Raw genomic sequence first — 21,998 nt, forward strand, 5'->3', positions numbered from 1 at the left:
ATATATATATATATATATATATATATATATATATATATATATATATATATATATATATATATATATATATATATATATATATATATATATATATATATAGATAGATAGAGTGATAGACAGAGAGGTAGATAGATAGATAGAGTGATAGACAGAGAGGTAGATAGACAGATAAAGCGATAGACAGACAGATAGATGCATCAACATCATCATTTAATGCCCATATTCTATGCTGGCATTGGTTGGATGGATTAACAGGATCCAGTGGATCCTAATCCAGTATCTGCATTGGCATGGTTTCTATCAAAAGATACCCTTCCTAAAACCAACCACTTTCACGATGCAAGGCTACAAACTAATGAAAGGGTGGCTTTACATTAGAAGATGAATAATTAAAGTGATATAAAAGGGGGCAGAACAGAACAGATTTCCTGCTGTAAAGAAGCTACAAAACTACTCACATTTTAGACAGGGAGCAGCTGGAGCTGGAAAGTGATAATAGTGGTGATGGGGTTCTAAGTGAATGGGGACTGAGGAACCAAGAGTATGGGTGTGTGGAGGTTGCACACATGTACACACACACACACACACATATATATCATCATTGTTTAACGTCCGCTTTCCATGCTAGCATGGGTTGGACGATTTGACTGAGGACTGGCGAACCAGGCTACACCAGGATGCCATTCCTAACGTCAACCACTCCGAGAGTGTAGTGGGTGCTTTTACGTGCCACCTGCACAGGAGCCAGTCCAGTGGCACTGGCAACGATCTCGCTCGAATGTCTTTTTATATATATATATATATATATATATTTGTTGAAAATAATCAATGTGTTCTCAAAAGAAAAGAGAAATAAATGAAGACCAGTAAGTCTGGTATATTTTCAGAAGCTCATTAAATGTTTAATTTTGAAAATTGATTATTAAACTCATGATATTTACCAACTATTAGTGAAGGTGTGTGTCCTTGAGTTGTGTATTGAGAGAATGGATGTACTCTAGTGTTCAATTCCTAAACTGGATAGGATGTTGTGTCCTTAAGCAGGGCACTTCATTGCACATTCACTCCAGTCTACTCAACTGAAATTAGTACCACATGACTGCTGGTGCAGCCCTGTCTCTCTCCCTCCAGCTGTTACATCTTTGTGTTGTGTGTGACTACACAGATATGTCAAAATACTGAATATATGGTACAAAATCATACTTGCATGTGATAGTTGTAGTTTAGTTTTAGTACCAATTATGGCTATCAATAAAAAGTAGTAAATCAATCTGGGCATTCTTAACGAAGCACAAAATGAAACAATTAAATACAATTCCTTTCACATACTCACTATGCAGAATCATTAATTAATACAACTGTAATTCAAAGGCTTGTTTCTAAATAGTTTCCTCATGTTAGTCAACTATTAATAATAACAGGATAAACTTTAATCCCATAAAGAGAATCAACTCTCCTCAGATGTACATTAGTGATGTCGCTGACTTTGATAAATCCAGTAGTTTTATGAGTTGCAATAAAGATAATCTCTTGCTCAATATACTCCTGTTAAGACCCCATCTACTGCAATCCTCATTTTCATTACTCTCCTTTCTAATGCTTATCCTCTCCCTTGTCCACTGTACTATACAACCACTGTATCTTTCATTACATCACCTGTGTACCAAGGGATGGTGCTGGAGCCGACTAAATATGACAGCCAGGCTTGAACACTATCACTCTCTATCCTCAACGTCAATCTTTACTGACATCTGTCACTCCTCTTACCATTGTCCATCTCTGTTGCTACCTATCATTCTCTCTCTCACTATCATCTATCTTTACTATCTTTCAATCCGCCTCTCCCCCCCCCTTTCCTTCTCTCACACACACACAATAACTCCCCCTTTGTTGACATACTTCACTCCCCTTCTATTATTCTTTCTACCCTCACTTCCTTAATGCTCTCTATTATCCTGTTTCCTCTTCACTCCTTCCTCCACCATACTGTTGTTTTTCTATTCAATCTACTTACCAAGCACCAATATGTCCTAGCCTACCATTGTCTCTCTTCCTGCTCCCATCATTCTATTTTTCTAATTATACCTGAACTCTCTCTTACCCCAGTGCTCTCTTATCATTTTCTCTTATACTCACCCCTTTCAGTCACGTTTGACTAGAGCAAACAATGCAGAATAGAAAGTAAATAAAGTCTTACAGGGAATGAAATCAGTTCTACTAGTTCTGATACCATAATATGCCTCCCTGTACACCCTGTAAAAAAGGTTGACATTAGGAAGGGCATCTGGTCATAGAAAATAATACCAAATAATAGAATATGCAAGTGAAGCATAGTCCTCTGACCCATCTAGGTAGGGAGTAACTCCAAATAAGGACTAGCTTGCACCATAAATTACTCAGCCAACCCATGCTAGATGAATGACGATGATGATCTCAAAATGTATGAGTAGGAAATTGGAAGTGAAGGCTGCTTGTAAGAGAGAGAAGTTAATGCAGAATTTTTCTTTCTTATTCTTTGAGATAAGTAAAATTTGTGCCATAATTATTAACTTTTGATAGGTTTGCATAAGAAGAATAAATCTGAGTTAAGGGAGAATGTAAATATTAAATGGAAGTTATTATTCAGATTACTAGATGTCATTAATATAAGAATTGATAGATAAAAAGAAATAAGGGCCTTTAGGTATTCAGAGGTGAATAAATAAACACAATCATGAGCCCTGAGAACTTGATTTAATCTGATCAGATTAAACCATAAGTTCAGAAATAAGACTATGAAAGGCTTTGTTAATGTTAGTAGCAACAAACTGGTAGAAATAGTATTATGTTGATTAACTGGTTTACAGTATGTACTTTCCGTTTCTGTAAATTTTGATTTCAAATTCTATCAGAATCAACTCTGGTTTATATTATTAGTAATGCACTAGTCATCTTCATACCCCTCTCATAGTAATAATTAGCACTGTCCTTAAATACTGAGTACTAATTAAGATTATTAATAGCAACTGATTAGTTTGTTGTTACACATTTTTTTTCAAACTTAAGTTATAAAACGAGGATTTTGCTATATTGATGAGTGATTGTAGACAGCATCATAATTCCTTGGAAATGTTCGAAATGTGAAAACTATTAAGTAGCAGTTACGATCAATGATCTCTCATTGAAGGAGGCACATAGATGGTAATAAACTTCCTCGAAGACTACAGAGGAGAAAAGAAAGCAGAGAGATAAAATATTGATGGGTGTTTAACTGCACAATAAATTTGTGAGTTTAATTAATTGACTACTTTTAATGTTCTCGTAAATGCTTGAGCAGTTTTTAATAAACCATTCATCTTTGCCTAGCTTTCTCACTGCCCACCAGATTACTGATTAAACCTTCTGTAAGCCAACAATATTTAACATTTTTTTTCATTTCTCACAAAATGCTTGTCTCACAGTATTTATCTGAAACTATAACTATCTATCAATTCTAACCACTCAACCTGCTGGTAATAGCAACCAAATCATTGCAACATAAAGGAAAAACAGATACAATAGGTAACATAGTTCTAGATACTCCCAAAAATGTCATGATGGAAAAAAAATTTAAAGTATTTACAAGAATGAAAGAAAAAATTCTAATTCTATATTCTAATATAGAGATTTGATCACTAATCTAGGCAAGGAAGAATGATTTGTGAAAACTGTTCAAGCATTTATGAGAACTTTAAAAGTAGAGTCACTTCTGTGAACTCATGATTTTATTGTGCAGAAAAACATCCATCTATATTCTATATCTCTACTTTCTTTTCTCCATTGTAGCATTTGAAAAAAATTATTAACTTCTAAGAGCTTCATTCTATGAGAGGAATTCATCGCTTTCATCTCTCAACATTTCCAAGAAATTCTGATGATAATTCAACCAGTAACCTTAATGTATTATATATCTGTTGCTGTCTTCAGTAACCATCTACATGATAAAGCCATGCTTTATAACCTTTAGAAACTAATCTATTGGTTATTAAAGTTTTATTTGCACTCAACATCTGTCTAAGAACAGTGCTAATTTTTTTATTATCAGAGTGATATGGAAATAACTAGTGTATAACTAATAATATAAACCAGAGTTAATTTTGGTGGGATTTGAACTAAGAACTTATGAAAATGAAACTACATACTGTAACCCAGTTAATCCACCTTACTACAATTTCTGTCAGACTGTTGCTATTAATATAACCAAAGCTTTTCTCTATAAATCTGCTCATCCAGGCCAAATCTAGTGTTAAACAATGACAACCCTACAGTACAATGATTCTTACTACGTAATCAATGAATTTGTGCATCTCCTTCCTTTGCTATCCTGATAATTATCAAGAAAAACTCCTTTGTGCATAATTTGACTTTTTACTAAGTAAGAGACTAGTACAAATACTCATTTGCCCTCTTTATCTGGCTTATCAGTAAAAAAACATCTCAAGCACACTTTTCTATCAACAACAGTCTAAGGAAGGCAGATCTCTCGTCTAGGACATGACGTGCAGAGACACATTCTCCAGCTCCAACCTTTCAGCATCTGCTGCAAATCCGTGTCACTTGCCTGTAACACAGAAGGGAGAAAAATCAATAAATGTAGGGGCCTAACCAGCTACTATCAGTTTGTGCTGGTCACCAACAAGAGGGGTGTTCTAGGACCCTGTACTACCAATTTCTTCTTTCAAAATAGGGATAATGGCAGCTTGTCAAAAAAATGAGCCCCAAGAGGTGAAGTGGCTGCTGCAGTGAGCATCAATGACCATTCTCTGCAGCAATGCCATCGCGATCATTACCACAGGGCACGGCTGAGCACCCCACTTGTTCTGCGATATCTAGCTCTTCACCCCCTCTCCCTCCATCTTCTGCTGCTTTTTTCTTTTTCTTTCTTTTCTTTATTTATCTCTGTTTCTTTGTATTTAAATGTTCTAATAAAATAAATCATTTGATCTTATATTAACTCTTGACACACATCTCCAACTCTCTATACTTGATGCTTCTCATCTTCACAACTATATAAACTTGATAACTTAATTTTCACCTCGCTTATAGTTATCGTCATTGTTTAGCGTATGTCAGCCCTCATCAAGGTCAGACCTATGATCAAAAAACCTTTTAACTGTAGCTATTCTATAATTTTCATATATCCAACACTACATTGTAGTCATCACAATCGCTGCATATTGTATATCCATGACTACACTGTCCATTATGTCACTACATTTTTTGTTTTTTTTGGAGGATTTTTTTTTCAGACAGTAAGATAAGATTTGAAAAGTTTGATCTGCTATTTCTAGCAAGTTGAGTAACCGAGTAGAGATTCCTTTACTGACTCCTGTTAGCCTCTAGTTATATTTACAATGAAAAGAGTTTGTGATCATAATCATTTGTTTGCCTCTCTTTTTCCCTAAACAGATCATAGTTGATCAGGCTTTCAGACCTATCTCACCAGTAGTTAAGTCAACAGCTGGCTACTAGTAGCTGTAGCACCATCCATTCTTAATATTTCCTGACACTGCCAATAACACCTTCTTACTATAATTATGGCATACATGTCCTCTTCCTTTAACCTTTTAGCATTCACATTACTCTGTCAAATATAATGCTTATTTATTTCTTTACTTGCTTCAGACATTAGACAGCGGCCATATTGGGGCACCACCTTGAATTTTTAGTCGAATGAATCGACCCCAGTACTGATTTAAGCCTGATGTTTATTCCGTCAATCAATTTCCGGAACTGCTAGGTTACGGGGGACACAAATGCACTGGCACTGGTTGTCAAGTGGTGGTGGTGGTGGGACAAACACAGACATAAAGACACACACATAGATATATATATATATATATATATATATATACATATATATATATATATATATATATATATATATATATATATATAGATATATATATACACAACAGGCATCTTTCAGTTTCTATCTACCAAATCTGCTCACAAAGCTTTGGTTGGCCTGAAACCAGAACCACACAGCCATTTTGAATTATGTATTATCTCGTAACTGAGGTTGCAATGATATAATTATCTATTTTTAGAATGACATTGTAGGGTAGGTGTAAAAAGCCAGATCTGGCCAATTTGAACATTAAACAGGTAGAATATTGGGGCCTGATATGACCATTTTAAATGCTAAAGTATTAAGGTAGTTAATGCTCACCAACTCCCTTATAGAGCTTGTTACTTCAGTTAATTCAAACACATACTGATATCATAGTTGTTACATTCTTTTGTTAATAGTCTTATTATAATTAAACCAAACACACTATCTTTTCCCTTCTCTGCTAATAGTATGCCTATGACTACAACATTAGTTTTACAATTGTTACCAGCCCAATACAGCATATAATTATAACCTCTAGCATTGCTGCGTCTGTTGCTTAGCCTCAAGTCGACCATGACTGAGCAATCCTATGGTTATAGACATTCTAATCATGACTATCCAACATTTTTAAGGTATCTAGAACTCAATCAATTAGTCTCTCCTTATTTAAGATGGTGAGGGAGGGAGTGATTTCAAGGTAATTTGACTGCTATTTTTACCAAGTTGAGCAGTCATGCAGAGACTCCGGCATTGGCATGGAGAGGCATTCCGATCATGACCATCCTGTCTCAACATTGTTTCAATCTGTCTTTCATTAAGACAGTAGGGTGTCATTTCTAAGGTTTGGCTCCTACTCCTAGCAGGTCAACTGAGAACATAGAGGCTCCTTAGTTGACTCATCTTGACTCCCTACAGCAGTGAGCAGTGTTTCTCAAAGTGAAGGTACATACCTAACAGGTGGGGTATGAAATTTCAGAATGCCAGATAAGTAACAAATAAGTGAATAAAACTTGCAATAAAGTTCTAATTAAAGGCCTTTAAATATATATATATATATATATATATATATATATATATATATATATATACCAATCTTGTTCATGGTGAGGTACAAGTATTTTAAAATCGAAGTACAATGTTGAATAGAATTGGTTGCAAAACACTACCTTACGGTGATCAATTTCAGTTACATATCTCTTTAGGGTGTCATGTATTTCTTTAGCCCAACCCCTTTAAACAAATCCAGTTCCCAAAATCCTTACATATCGATTACTACCATCACCACCACCAGCAGCTCTGCTTCATTATTCTCCTATTTCTGAAATGAAACTAAGTTAATAAGAGAGAAATGTTGTCTATACTTTTCCTGATATAAATAAGCAAATATGAAAACAAAATACATTTTCTCTTCATTTTCTTTTTCCTCTTTGCTGTTTAACAACTATTTTTATGGGTAGGATGTAACATGCAAATTTAAAGATTTCCAATGCTAGAGAGAGGGGAATTATTTTTGAAGTCGGTTTGTTGCCCTTATTGATAAGGAGTCAATTGTGAAAGGTGTAGCCTGAAGCAAACAGAGTTATGTATCTTGCCTCCTAAGTGCATCACAAAATAACTATACTTTCAAGCTTAAATCTATGGCTAAACTAAAAAAAAAAAAGCTGATGATGTCTATAATGTAAACATGTACTTACCATTATGCTCTGAAATTGTTATAATAGTATTGTTTCTGGTGGCTTTGATGTGAGCTATATGCAAGTGCTTGTAGGGTACACCATCAACTAGCATGTCAGGTGTTCTGAGAGTAGGGAAAATGTCAGGACTGGAAAATATTAAAAAATTGTAATATAAAATTCATACTAAAACACATACTATTTATTATTATTTTCTGTTTTCACAATTAAAAAAAAATAATGCATTTTGGTACCATTTAGTGTGCAGAAACTGTACAGAATTCACTCACACACACACTGTGTGTGTGTGTGTGTGTGTGTGTGTGTGTGTGTGTGTGTGCGTGCGTGCATGCGCGTTTTGCTTGTTTTAGTCATTAGAATGTAGTCAAGCTGGAGCACCACCTTGTAGTATTTAGTCGGATAAGTCACACACCCACCAGTAGTTATTTGTTTTTTAAAAGTCTGGGACTCATTCTTTCTCTTTTTGCCAAATCACTAGGTTACTGAAGCATAAACAAAATAACAGCAGTTGTCAGGTTGTGGTAGTGGGCAAATAGAAAGACATGTGCATATGTGTATTAATGTTTGCTTTTATGTTCAGTTATAAAAACAATTTTACATTAATCTGATGGGTTACTCTATACTTTTGTAGAGTACAAATTTATTATTCTTATACAAGAATGTTGTTGACAGTGACTTCAATACATTAGAGTTATTTTGCCTTCATATAGTCTCTGTTGAGTTAAAATCATCTTTGGGTGTGTGGATTTGAGTGGAGTGATAATTAGGTTTTTATGGAAAGGAGTTTTGAAAAAGAGTTTTTATTGATTAAATTTGAGGTAATGTTATTGTTTAGAATTTATTCATGTATTATTTCAACAAGTCCACCAGGGGGTTTCCCTATGACAATTATTCAAATCAGCAACCCCTCAAACAACACCTTAATGTTTTTTTTTTTTTAATGGGAAGGATACATTTAATAATGTAATCTTAGATACTTTATCTCTAGAAAATATAAGAATAGGATGGTCAAAGCTGGATTGCCTTTGAATACAGGTCTGCTCAATCCAGAAATGATCTGGGGCTAACTAATAGTAATAATGGTATGTTTTAACAATGAAATAATGAGGCTGTTGTTTGGAAACAGTTAACAGAGGAATTTGAACTTTCAGAGATTAAATAAGTAAAAACAAAAAGCAAGATAAAGATTTACTTGGCGTCAACTTCAGCTGTGTCGCTAAGATATAATCGCTCCTTAGCTTCCATTTGTGTCCATTTTTTGAGACGGTTGTCCTTGTCCAACACTGTTCTTGGAAAGCTGATATGAATCGCTTGAGTCAGAAGTAGTGGATTGCCTGATTTTAATAAATCAAATGTAAATAGTTCAAAATACTTAAAAGAAACAATTCATCTAAATCTGTTCTTTATACTTCCTAAAACTTTGTCTTTAAGTATTTGCTACAAATGATCACACCACAACCCCTTCTTTTCTCGTCTTCTAATTGCAAACACACAAACACCACAGCCAAATCTTCAAATAACTCATCCACATTTGAGGAGTTTTATGCATCTCAAAAGAAAGGGGGGACAGAGAGAGAGAGAGAGAGAGACCACTAACCTGACAATCTGTAAGATCTAATCTAAACATTCTAAAAGGAAATGATATGGAATTAGTTTAAATCAGAGTTATATTTAACTATTATTTCAGTTAATGCAATTAATTACAAGTGAAATATCAGAGCTGTTTACTAATGTTGATTGCATGAATCATGCAAATTTAATATAAAGTTGAAGGATCACTTTATTTTTCATGAAACAGTTTAACAACATATGCTATTTCTAAGCTTAAAAATAATATATTATTTATTCAAATTCTTGAAATTATAACATTTATTTCCCATTTTACTTTTCAAGTAAAATATGTAACATTCTACGTTTTCTGTTTTTCTACAATTGCCTCTTCTAATTAATTCAATGCCACACTCCATCATGTCTGCACATATCTCTCTTTTTCTCATTACTTCTCGTCTCTATAAAGACAAACTCAATGTTTCTTCTGCAAAATATTACTTTGGATTTAGATTTTGCCCAAATTTTCCACCCGTCTTTATTTAAAATTAATTTGCATTAATTTAAAGAAAATATTAACTACAGGCATAAGATGCAGTTCAGTTTAATTTCACCACCTGGACCTAAGCCAATTTAATGCAAGCACTCACACCCAACCCTTAGTTCTCTCCCCAACCAGATTCTTTACTGCAGTTATGGTATGAGTACTGATCCTCTTATCCAGTTTAACTTACATTTAAAAAACAAATAAAATGATCATTAACCCAAAGCAATCTAGTGGTCAAGAAATATATAAAATATTCAAAGAGAAACAAAAAACAAGTAAAATTTTTTCACAACAAAAAGCAGTATTGATGTACTTAAAAGCAGACAAACCACTAAATGTATCATCCAAAGTAATGTAGGTTCGTGCCAATGCTAAAACTATGGATAAAGATATTTTGGCTGGAAGTTACATTACAAATTCACTCTGCTTTTACTAATATAAAGGAACAGGCATAAGAAGTAATGATGTACTCAGTTAACTTTCACAAACCCATCCAATTTAGAGAACATTTTCAAGTATGCATCTCAGACTGCACCCCAATGAAGGCTGTTCAACTGATTGACAAGGATTCAGTTATGAATACCTTGCTTCAGTCATTGGCTCAGACAAACTCCATTTGCACTCTCTACCTCTTCTATTATTACTTCAATAGGTTCTACCTCTGAAATAGTTACCTGTGCACCCTTTTCACCCACAACTACATGACTCTCCTCCTCTTGTTCCAACTATGTCCTCACCTCTCAGATCCTACACAAAATAATTTTCTCTTTTTCCTTTCTCCCTCAGCACTGCAACCTTCTGCAATTATTTCTCTGCAGACATTGAGCTACTGGCATTGAAACTATCAACTATAATGTCAGTAGTTTGGAAGAGCATGCAAAGATCTTCAGCACTGCTCCACTTCCATTAAGTATCTTAAAGAAAAATATCTTCTGCTTCACAAAATGCTACTACACTTATAGAACAAGAACAGACTTACAACAACCAAACAGTGAATCCACTTTCAGAGTGTTGCATTGCACACTGTAAATCTTGTTAGCATACCAGCATGGAAGGATAATGATGATGAAAAGATTTTAAAACATTGTATTTCTAAAGATACGTTAAATAACTGTCTCAAAATTCCTAAGGATTTGACAAAGAGCCAAATTAGTCAAATAAAATGAACAAATTAATAAATCAATAACCAATGCTGAAATATTGAACTTTTCAAATCAGAGAAACATACGAGTACGTGACTTGCTGATAGGTGCAACAATTATTGCATGATTAGCTACAGAATTTATAGTAACTGACATAAATTTCTTATCCATCATTTAGTCAGAAGAGGAGGAGAGAAAATACCCATCACCAAAAGTAGGGCCTCTTAAACAATTAAAGAAAAGAATAGTAATAAAGTAATGATGTAAATAATTACATTATGAAGCAAAATCACCCAAATATAGTTTGTGATATATAAGAGTGTTATATTACGAGTACCATAGATTAGCTCCAAGCAGTCAAATCTTAAATCTGGTTTTCCTTGCTGAATGTAATTGGTTTACTTTGTTTAGATAAGGAACACTTTTATGTAAAACATGGACAGCACCTTCTTGTTCCCCTCTCACATAAGTATGAGGCCTTGTGCCTATACAAGATACCAGAAATCAATATTTAATGGCCACACAACTAAGTTTGTCTTTGATCATAGGAGATATCTTCACTGCTGAATTCCCCACAACAAAAGATTAATGACCTCTAAAAATGAAACTTAGAAACCTAGACGTAATAATCATTACAAAAAAGATAATTTTAAATGCTTGTAATTTAGAACACACTAAACTAAATAGCATAATTTTAAAAGTAAATGCAAAAACAAAGTGAAAAATAAGAGTGATACTTACCACTGACAGATAAAACTTTGTTTTTCAAGGGAGAACTTACACATGACTGTCCAAGATTTCGTAACACTGAGGACAACATTATTCTGTAAATGAAACAAAAAGTGATTGGAATAAATATACAAGAAAGAGACGAGATAAAATTAATACTTTTATATTACAAAATTTTAGTTTTGTATAACTGTTCATTAGTTTGTTTAAATATATTTTAGCAATTCACAAAAACAAACTAAATCAGGATAATAAATGAGTAACTGATGATTATGAAATAAATGAAGAGATTTTAATTATTCAGCAGCTAAGTCTAACAACAACATCAACAACAATAAAAACATAAACAAAACAAACTGATAAAAAAATCTTATTTCTTTTGAGAGAAGAATAAAGTTGTTTTTGGAATTTGTAATATAAACATTTATATTCATGAATTCAGAAGGATTTTTTCCCCATTTGGAATACAACAGGTTTATTTATACAAGAAAGTGTTAACCTGTTAGTATATTGCAATGCAAATTTTACTAATGGAAACTGATGAAATTTTGTGAAATACTTTATATAAATAAAAGATATGAAAATACTCTTTCATTGTTTATTTGTGTTTCTCTTTCTTCTGGTGAGATGAAGTCAGTTCAAAATCACCTTCATATATTTTTTTTTTTTTTTTTTCATTCTAATAGTTTAGTCAGAGGACAAAGAGTAACACTCATGCCCCTTTTTAAGGATCTTCTTATCATAAGTCTCCCTGTGACGAATGGAAAGAAGAGAAGAAGTTGTACTCAGACCAGAGACCAGACATGAATGCTTATAAAAGGTGTACTCTGCCAAAAGTACACAAGGGCCAGGTGGTGTTAAAATGGATACTAAATTAATTCTACCATCCAAGAACAGGAATGGTCTCTCCACGGAGCTTCCACAAAGTTTCCAGTTACCAAATGTCATACAAAGTTTTGGTCAACATGAGGCTAGAGAAAAAAAACAAAACTGTTGTCAAAGGTGCTGCTGCTCATTGGGACTGAGCCCCCAAACCATTTTGTATTAAAACAAATGCCTTAATTACATAGCTAAAACAAGAGCAGGTAGTTGATGGTTTTAGGATTACATACTTGCAGAAACCCAACAGATAGGAAAATCCACAATTAAAAGATGAAACTAGTTATTATATGAGGGATTAACAGCATGTTATAATATGTTTATTTCATTAAGCTTTCTAAAATAAAAAGGAAAAAAAAATCTACCTTGTAATAATGCTTACACTTTAATACTATTAAAACATTATAACCAATTTGAAACAGAAAAGAGCAATATGCCAATTTCTCTATTGGATTTGCTTATAATGTCTATCAGATAATTTTGAAAATCATACCAGGTTACTCTCTTTACTCTTTTACTTGTTTCAGTCATTTGAACTGTGGTCATGCTGGAGCACCGCCTTTAATCGAGCAAATCGACCCCAGGACTTATTCTTTGGAAGCCTAGTACTTATTCTATCGGTCTCTTTTGCCAAACTGCTAAGTTACGGGAATGTAAACACACCAGCATCGGTTGTCAAGCGATGTTGGGGGAACAAGCACAGACACACAAACATATACACACACACACATATATATATATATATATATATATATACAATGGGCTTCTTTCAGTTTCCGTCTACCAAATCCACTCACAAGGCTTTGGTCGGCCTGAGACTATAGTAGAAGACACTTGCCCAAGGTGCCATGCCGTGGGAATGAACCCAGAACCATGTGGTTGGTAAGCAAGCTACTTAACACACAGCCACTCCTGCACTTACAGGTTATTTATCTTTAACTTGTTTCAGTCATTGGACTACAGTCAAGCTGGGGTGCTACTTTGAAGGGTTTAGTCAAACAAACTGACTCCAGTACTTTTTTCCTGAACCACTAAGTTATGGGCTTCTTTCAGTTTCTGTCTGCTAAATTCACTCACTAAGTGCTACGCAGTGGGACTGGGCCCCGAACCATGTGGTTGGGAAGCAAACTCCTTTAACTACACAGTCTGCATTTGTTCAATATTATAAAATGCCAAGTCACATGTTAATTTTTATTTCATTTTTTATTTTAATACTCAGTGGTTTGATTTCCATCACAAAGTAGGATGGGTAGATGACCTTCTTTTAGTTGTATGGTCTCAGATGTTTACATGCATATTTAGCAGTAGCAGTGCTGTCCCAGATATAATGTGGACAATACTCTAATGTGGTTTATACTTGACCTTTGTAGAGATTCACCAACTAATAGATACTGAATGATTTTCTGGCTACAAAGAGAAAACCTAGTTTTTAAATGCAGTTTTAGTAATAGGTCAGATTGCAAAGAGAGAGTTTTAATTGTACATTAGACTGCTATGAGAGAACAGCTATTTGAAAACCTAGCATCTAAAGCTACTTTGAAGATTTTAGTTGAGTATAGCTTATTTGTAGAGTTAGTATTGTATACAATTGTTTCCTGGAGATGCATAGCAAATGTGTTCGTGCTGTTTAGAATCTAGGTTGTTATGTCCACCATATTTTGGCAGACTTTCAGAATAGCTGTTCCACTTAAGTTGGAATTTTTTTTTTCATTTTGGCCAAGATTTTTCGATTTTTTTTTTTTTTTTTCGGTCATTACACATTTCAAAACAATGTGGGAAGCCTTTGCTACAAAAAAAACAAAAAAACATCTTTTAAATCCAAAGTTTTCAAACGTTTGCCCCCTAACCCCTTCCCTTCTAGTATCTTCATGATAGCCGTCACCACACATTTCTTTCCCCCACATTATGATATTCCATATTCTGAAACACATGTACTTTGGAAGCTAAATTTCTTCCAACCACTTGAAGTTTTTCAAATTTTCACCAAATTATTTTCAAAAATGTAATTTGAATAACAAAAATTGCATTCAGTTTCTTTTTTCTTTTTTTTTTTCTAGAAACTTACTAAAACCAGTTACAAGCATTTAAAATTACCTAATATTAGCCAGTCAAAGCTTCAAGTGCCAAATATTGGAAGTTGTAACTGTTTGTCCCCGTGGGAGCAACATGCACGAAATCTTTATGCTAAATCTGCCTTTAAACTACACCATAATGTCTTAGAAACAAAACAGGGTTGGGGCAAAAGGACAACGCATAGTGCGACATTTAATTTAAAGTTAATCTCCACAGACATAATCTTTAATGAAGTCATGACCCTTAAAACACTGAGCCCCACAGATCAATAATAAATGTACTTTCTGAAGGTTTAACAGAAAAAGGTGGCAGCGGCAGTGGTGATGGTAAAGAAAGAACTGGTTACCAAATGTTTTTCGTATGACGTATAGTGTTGACAATGTGGAGGCGCAATAGCCCAGTGGTTAGGGCAGTGGACTTGTGGTCATAGGATCGCGGTTTCGATTCCCAGACCAGGCGTTGTGAGTGTTTATTGAGTGAAAACACCTAAAGCTCCACGAGGCTCCGGCAGGAGATGGTAGCGAACCCTGCTGTACTCTTTCACCACAACTTTCTCTCACTCTTTCTTCCTGTTATGCCTGTAATTCAAAGGGTCAGCCTTGTCACACTGTGTCACGCTGAATATCCCCGAGAACTACGTTAAGGGTACACATGTCTGTGGAGTGCTCAGCCACTTGCACGTTAATTTCACGAGCAGGCTGTTCTGTAGATTGGATCAAGTGGAACCGTTGACGTCGTAAGCGATGGAGTGCCAACAACAACAACAAATGTTGACAATGCTGGTGGTATAGATGATATTCTTTGTCTGCCACCAAACCTTGTAAAACCATAAGAGAAAGTACATTTAATATTGATTTGGACACCCATTAAGTGTTTTAATGGTAGTAAGTTTGATAAAAGGTTTATACCCTTAGAGGTTGACTTTCATTTAGTTATTATTATTAACACTCAACAAGAGGAAACCACTTGGGCCTGCCTCAAGCAAGAAAATAAGTGATGATGTAGCATGTGTTGTCTCTTTCTCCTCTTTAGACATTGTGGTGTAGCTTAAGAAAGATTTGGCTGCTATACCAAACAGTTCGAGAGATGACGTAAAGGTTTCATGTATGCTGTTCCCACAGGAACTTCCTGTATGTTTAGCAGTTGAGGCTTCGATTGGCTAAGATTGCATAATTTTAAATGCTTGTAACCATTATATTAATAATTTGTAGAATGCGATTTTTGTAATTAGCATGTGCAACTGCATCAGATCTACATTTTGTTTTACAATAATCTGGTGAAAATTTGAAAAACTTCAAGCAGTTGGAAGAAATTTAACAAGATCCATACCCAACATTTTAAGAGCAAAAATAAATTTTTTAATCCATATATTTTAAATGTCATCCCCTCTCCCTCATACCTTTAGAACAGCAACCAGTTAACATGCCGTTTACTGTTGTAAAAAGGTGAAAGTAAATTGTCCTTAAAAAACCAGAAGTGACAACAATTTACTTTCCCATTTTATCATCTTTCTTCTTGGCAAGCATCAATCACTCTTCTATAGCCTGTGTATGGATACTGCCATTTTTTGATCAGTAAAATCGAGGGAATGATTGACACCTTCATGAGTATAATATTGAATCCCACCCATCAGATATCAAACGTGTTCCTGGCAATATCCTATGCCTTATAATGGGCCAGTGTTTTGTACTAGCAATTGGAGTTGTTTTTTTTTTTTTAGCAAATGTTGGTAGACCACAGGTGTCACGGGGGTTTTTTTTTTTTTTTTTTGACAATTCACCTGCACTTTATTTACAACCATGAACTGCTTATTAACCAAGAAACAACTAAAATGATTTTTTTTTTTTTCATTATTTTCAATCATTTTATTATATTCCACACCTTCTGAAACACTTGGAATTCACATTAAAAAAAATCTTATTCCTCCCCCTTCATTGAACCATTCGCAATTAAAATGAATATATTTTGTTTCATTTCTTCCGTATTTTTCGTGATTTCATTTTCTCATACTTTTCCTCAAATGACACAAAAATTAAATTAAGAGAAAAACACAAAGCAAATATATTAACACCTGATTTGCATTGTCATAAACTACATCAAATCTAATTTTATATGCCACTTTTCATTTCCCACACAAGACAAAAACAAACAGAAATACAGGCATACCTCAGCTTAAGTTGTTTCGATTTAAGTCATTCTCGATTATCCGTCGGTTTTCAAAAATAATATATGGAAAAATAAAAATCAAGTCAAGTCATTTTACTCAACTTTACGTCTGTCTGCCACATATATTGGAATAGAAAACTATTAAAAGCACATAAAATCATGTTACTTTACAATAAATAAGAATAAAAGCATATAAAATCATATTAAAATATGTACAGTAAATATTAAGATACACACCATAAAATAGTGTAGCTTAGTGAATGAAATCATGAAATCAGCTGTGTTTTCTTATTTATCAGTCTTTTGGAGCTCATATTGCACTGCAGTTCCAATATCTAACATTAGGCGTAGTTATCATTCGTGATTCCCGCAATTGTTTTGAATTCAGATTTGTTTACGTCTGTTTATCAGCTACTTTCTCATTCTCATCAATTTGTAACTTTATTTTTTGCCCCCATGGCTCCTAAGAAAATTCATAGTGAAAGTGCTAAGCGTCATGCTATAACACTGGAAGATAAACTGGCTATTATAAAACGTCATGAAAAAGGTGAAAAAGTGGTAGTAATTGCACATTCTTTTGGGATGAGTCAGACAGCTGTATCAACAATTGTACATAATAAGGACAAGATTTTAGTACATATCAAATCTGAAGCCCCAGGGATGAAGAACACTGTCATCAACAAGAAAAGAGGCAAAATCCTTAAAGAAATGGGAAGTCTTTCTGTTTGGATTGTTAGGCTGAATCATCAGTGTGCTACTATTAGTCAAGAAATCATTCACAAGAAAGTGTTGCCTTTGAGGACCTGAAGAAAAAATATCCAGATGAGAAAGATGTAGAGTTCAAGGCAAGTCAAGGATGGTTCATGAGATTTCAGGAGTGAAGTTATCACTCCATTAAGAAGCAAGGTGAAAGTGCATTAGCTGACGATCAAACAGCAGCGGAATTTCCTAATGCATTAAAGAAAATCATTGAAGAAAATGAGTTTCTTCCCAAACAGATTTGACAAAACTGGATTGTATTGGAAAATATTGCTAGACTGTTCATTCATTTCCAAGGAGGAGAAAACTACTCCAGGCTACAAGGTCTCAAAAGAAAGTATAACCATTATGTTGGGAAGTAATTGTGCAGGAGATTTCAAGTTAAAATCATTGTTTGTGTATCACACACACAACCCCAGTGCCCTGAAGAACATACCCATGGCATCTCTCCCTGTTATATGGATGGCTAATTCAAAAGCATGGGTTACTGTTGTTGTTTTCGAAGATTGGTTCTTCAATCATTTTATCCCAGCAGCAGAGAAGTACTGCAAAACATCATAGATTTTGACCCCAACGTTACCGTTGTATACCTCCTTCTGAACACCACGTCGCTTCTGCAGCCAATGAATCAGGGAATAATTGTTATCTTCAAATGTTACTATATGAAGCGTATGCTACAGTAAGCAATAGCTGCAACTGATCTTGACGAGTCCATCACACTTCGTGACTTTTGGAAGCGATACGATATTTACAAGACTGTACAGAACATAGCAGCGGCATGGAATGATGTATAGAGCATGGCTATGAATGGTGTACGGAAGAAGCTATGCCTGCAATTCATGAATGATATTAAGGGATTTGATAATGTTGACATCAACAAAAAGGTGGTGACTATGAGCAAAGAACTGGAAATGGATTTGGAGGAGGAGGATTTCAGAGATTTATTTGAAAAAGACAAGCAGCCCCTGATGAACAAGGATTTGATAGAGCTTCATGAGCAGCAAAATAAAAAAGAAGAAGAAGTCACTTTACCATTAAGAAAATGCAGCAAGCATTTGCATATTTCAAAAAAGGTCTTTCTATGTTCGAGGATATGGATCCAAAGGCTCAATGCAAGATTATGGGAGCTTGTCACAAAGCTTTTGCTCCTTATAATGTAATCCTTGAGGAAAAGAAGACAGTTCAAAGAACTCTCAATCAATTTTTTAAGCGCATCAAACAAGAACAGCCAGAGTCAGCTGTTGATGTTGATAATCCACAGCCATCTACATCCGCGATGTAAATCACCAAATTCTATCTACAACTGCTAAATTTAAAATAATTTAGTTTTCTTTTTACTATTGCAAAATAATAATAATTACTGAATTTGTTTTTTAAGCTTAAAAATGGCTTTCATTTTACCATGTCTTATTGCAAACCGCATTCATTAATAAAGTGTCTTCAATGTACAGTAAACACCGCCAAATTGTATTCATAAATTTAGATTACTTCTCTTTTTTACTGTAGTGTATTAAAGAATAAAAATTATTTGTTTGTAAGCTTAAAATAGGTTTTTATTAACCATGTATTATTGAAAATGCATTCATAAATAAAGTACGGAACTGAGAATGGTTGTTATCAGTTTAACCTAGAGACAAATAAATTCAGCCTAGCCAAGAGACAAGTTAATTCGACTTAAGTAATTTCTCGACTCAAGTTGTGTTTCCTGGAACCAATTAACGATGTAGGGTGAAGTATGCCTGTATATTGTTTTAGTTAGGACAGACTGTTGATATGATAGACAGGGAGGAAAACAAGATATTTTTGTTCCCGCAATACTTTTCTTCAATTAAAAAAAATTCTTTTCTACATTTTGAACAATTCAAATTATCGTTTTATAGATACTTCTTTCAAAATTATAATTTTGTTTTTCCACACATCCACTTGTAATGTTTGACTATTTTAAAACTGTGAAAGGTACGATGAAAGCAAGAAGTAGGAGTAAGACTTCTCTTTTCTTTAAATATGAATTACAATTGCTTCAGAATGTGGAATAGAATAAAATGACAAAAAACGACAAAAGTAAAAAAAAACAAAACCATTTAAGTGGGTAGTTGCTGTTCCAAAGGTATGGGAAGAACAGAATTTTTTTTTAAATGGATTTAATTTTACTTTAAATGCAAATTACAAGTGTTTCAGAGTTTGGAATACTATAAACATTTCATATAGTGAAAATTATGAGAGGGGTGGGTTACATCCTCCCTGCTCCATAAAAATGTAGGTTACATGTTTCAGTATATGAAACACCACAACATGTGGGAAATAATTTTTGTAGTCATGGCTGTGTGTGTGTATCTTTGCGTCTGTTTGTCCCCGTACTTAGCAGTTAGGCAAAAGAGACTGATAGAATAAGTACCAAGCTTAAAAAGAAAATAAGTACTGGGGTCAATTAGTTCAACTAAAATTCAAGGCAGTGCTCCAGCATGGCCACAGTCCAATGACTGAAACAAGTAAAAGATAAACGATGGACATTTTTCTTTTGTAAGAAAAAATATTGAGGATTAAAATCAGCTAGTTGTCAATCATCATCATCATCCAGTTAATGTTCTTCTTCCATGCTGGCATGGGTTAGGTAATTTGACAGGAGCTGGGAAGCTGGAGAGCTGTGCCAGGCCCCATTGTCTGCTTTGATATGGTTTCTACAGCTGGACACTCTCCTTAACACCATCAGTTTAACAGTGTATACTGGGTGCTTTTTATGTGGCACCAGCACTGGTGCTTTTTATGTAGCACCAGCACTAGTGTTTTTTATGTGGCATCAACACCAATGGGATCACCAAGTAACTTGTGAGATGAAGATCTCATTGCAGTTTGAAAAAAAAAACAAAAAGACTTTGCTATCTCCAATATAAAGTGTATGTGTGATAGTGTTGATTTTACAAATACTAGCATTGTCAAAGATTGTCTAAAATAGAAAAGTACTGAAAAACAGGTTAGTTACATCAGTAAAAACAACACAAAAAAATTGTATGATGATAAATAATAATAAATAGGATAGAAAGAAATGAAGAAAATTTATTTTAGTTTCAAACTCCCAGGGAACTAAGACATGCATTTAAATGATTAAGAAATGTTTCAACATAACAAAACACATACCATATATCAAAAACATAATACTTTGAAAAATCAAATCATAGTTAATTTAATTACAAGAAACATATAAATTTAGTGTTCAAGCTGTCAAATGATATAGTATTCCCAAGCCAAATATAAATTTAACTAAAGTATTTACTTAAACTTTAATATCTTTAATATCTTTTATTTTTTACTCATTTCAGTCCCATGACTGTGACCATGCTTGGGTACCACCTTGAAGGGTTGTTTTAGTTGAACGAATCAACCCCAGGACATTTTTAAGCCTAGTATTAATTCTATTAGTCTCTTTTCCTGAACCGCTAAGTTACAGGAATGTAAACACACAACACCAGTTGTCAATTGGTGGTGGGGGACAAAAAGAGGGCACAAAGACACACACACAAAGAAATATATATATACATTTATACAGTGGGCTTTTTCCAGTTTCCATCTACCAAATTCACTTACGGCTGTGGTCAGCCCAAGGTTATAGTAGAAGACACTGGCTGAAAATGCCATGCAGTGAGACTGAACATGGGACCATGTGGTTGGGAAGCAAACTTCATACCACACAACCACGCCTGCACCTATATCTTTTATCTTGTTTCAGTCATAAGGCCATGGCCATGCTGGGGCCCTGAGCGGTTTAGTCAAATGAATAATCCCAGTACTTATTTTATTCTTAAACCTGGTACTTATTCTGTCACTCTTTTTGCTGAACTGCAAGATACAGGGACATAAACAATGCAACACTAGTTGCCAAGCAGTGGAGGAGGACTAACACAAATGCACACACACACATACACACACCATCATCATACTTGCCACACACAAAGACTGTTCTCTCTGTTAACCTTCCTGTGATGCTGCTACACCTCTCAGGTGTCCAAAGCTTGCACTATGTACAATGTATGGAGTTTCAACCATCACCCTTCTTACATATCAAGCAGGGCATCTCCTTGAGTGTAAGTGTGATTTGTCTGTTTTCCTAATTAGTAGGACTTTCGTTTTTGCTAAATTAACTTTAAGGCCCCTAGATTCCGGGCCTTACTTCCACACTTGAAATTTCTTCATTAGGTCAAGTAGTGATTCAGCATTGAGGAGCACCGCCTTTAGTCGAGCAAATCGACCCCAGGACTTATTCTTTTGTAAGCCTAGTACTTATTCTATCGGTCTCTTTTGTCAAACTGCTAAGTTACGGGGACGTAAACACACCAGCATCGGTTGTCAAGCGATGGTGGGGGGACAAACAGACACACAAACGCACACACACATATATATATATATATATATATATATACATATATACGACAGGCTTCTTTCAGTTTCCGTCTACCAAATCCACTCACAAGGCTTTGGTTGGCCCGAGGTTATAGTAGAAGACACTTGCCCAAGGTGCCACGCAGTGGGACTGAACCCGGAACCATGTGGTTCGTAAGCAAGCTACTTACCACACAACCACTCCATATAATAAAAATATATATTGCACACAC

General features: G+C 34.6%; 1 protein-coding gene across 3 annotated transcripts in view; it reads right to left on the bottom strand.

Moving 5' to 3' along the window:
- The window catches only part of LOC106876011 (30S ribosomal protein S11), a 43,961-nt gene that overhangs the window by 10,219 nt on the left and 11,744 nt on the right, over window positions 1-21,998 (bottom strand). For all 3 annotated transcript variants that reach the window (XM_014924379.2, XM_014924378.2, XM_014924380.2), the window contains exons 2-4: window positions 11,527-11,609; window positions 8,741-8,882; window positions 7,549-7,676 (exon numbers count right to left, since the gene is read on the bottom strand). In XM_014924379.2, coding sequence (XP_014779865.1) covers window positions 7,549-7,676; window positions 8,741-8,882; window positions 11,527-11,605 — 349 coding nt within the window. In that variant the 5' untranslated portion in view covers window positions 11,606-11,609. The remainder of the gene's footprint in view (window positions 1-7,548; window positions 7,677-8,740; window positions 8,883-11,526; window positions 11,610-21,998) is intronic.

The sequence above is a fragment of the Octopus bimaculoides genome, chromosome 3 (assembly GCF_001194135.2).
Source record: "Octopus bimaculoides isolate UCB-OBI-ISO-001 chromosome 3, ASM119413v2, whole genome shotgun sequence".
Lineage (NCBI taxonomy): Eukaryota > Metazoa > Mollusca > Cephalopoda > Octopoda > Octopodidae > Octopus > Octopus bimaculoides.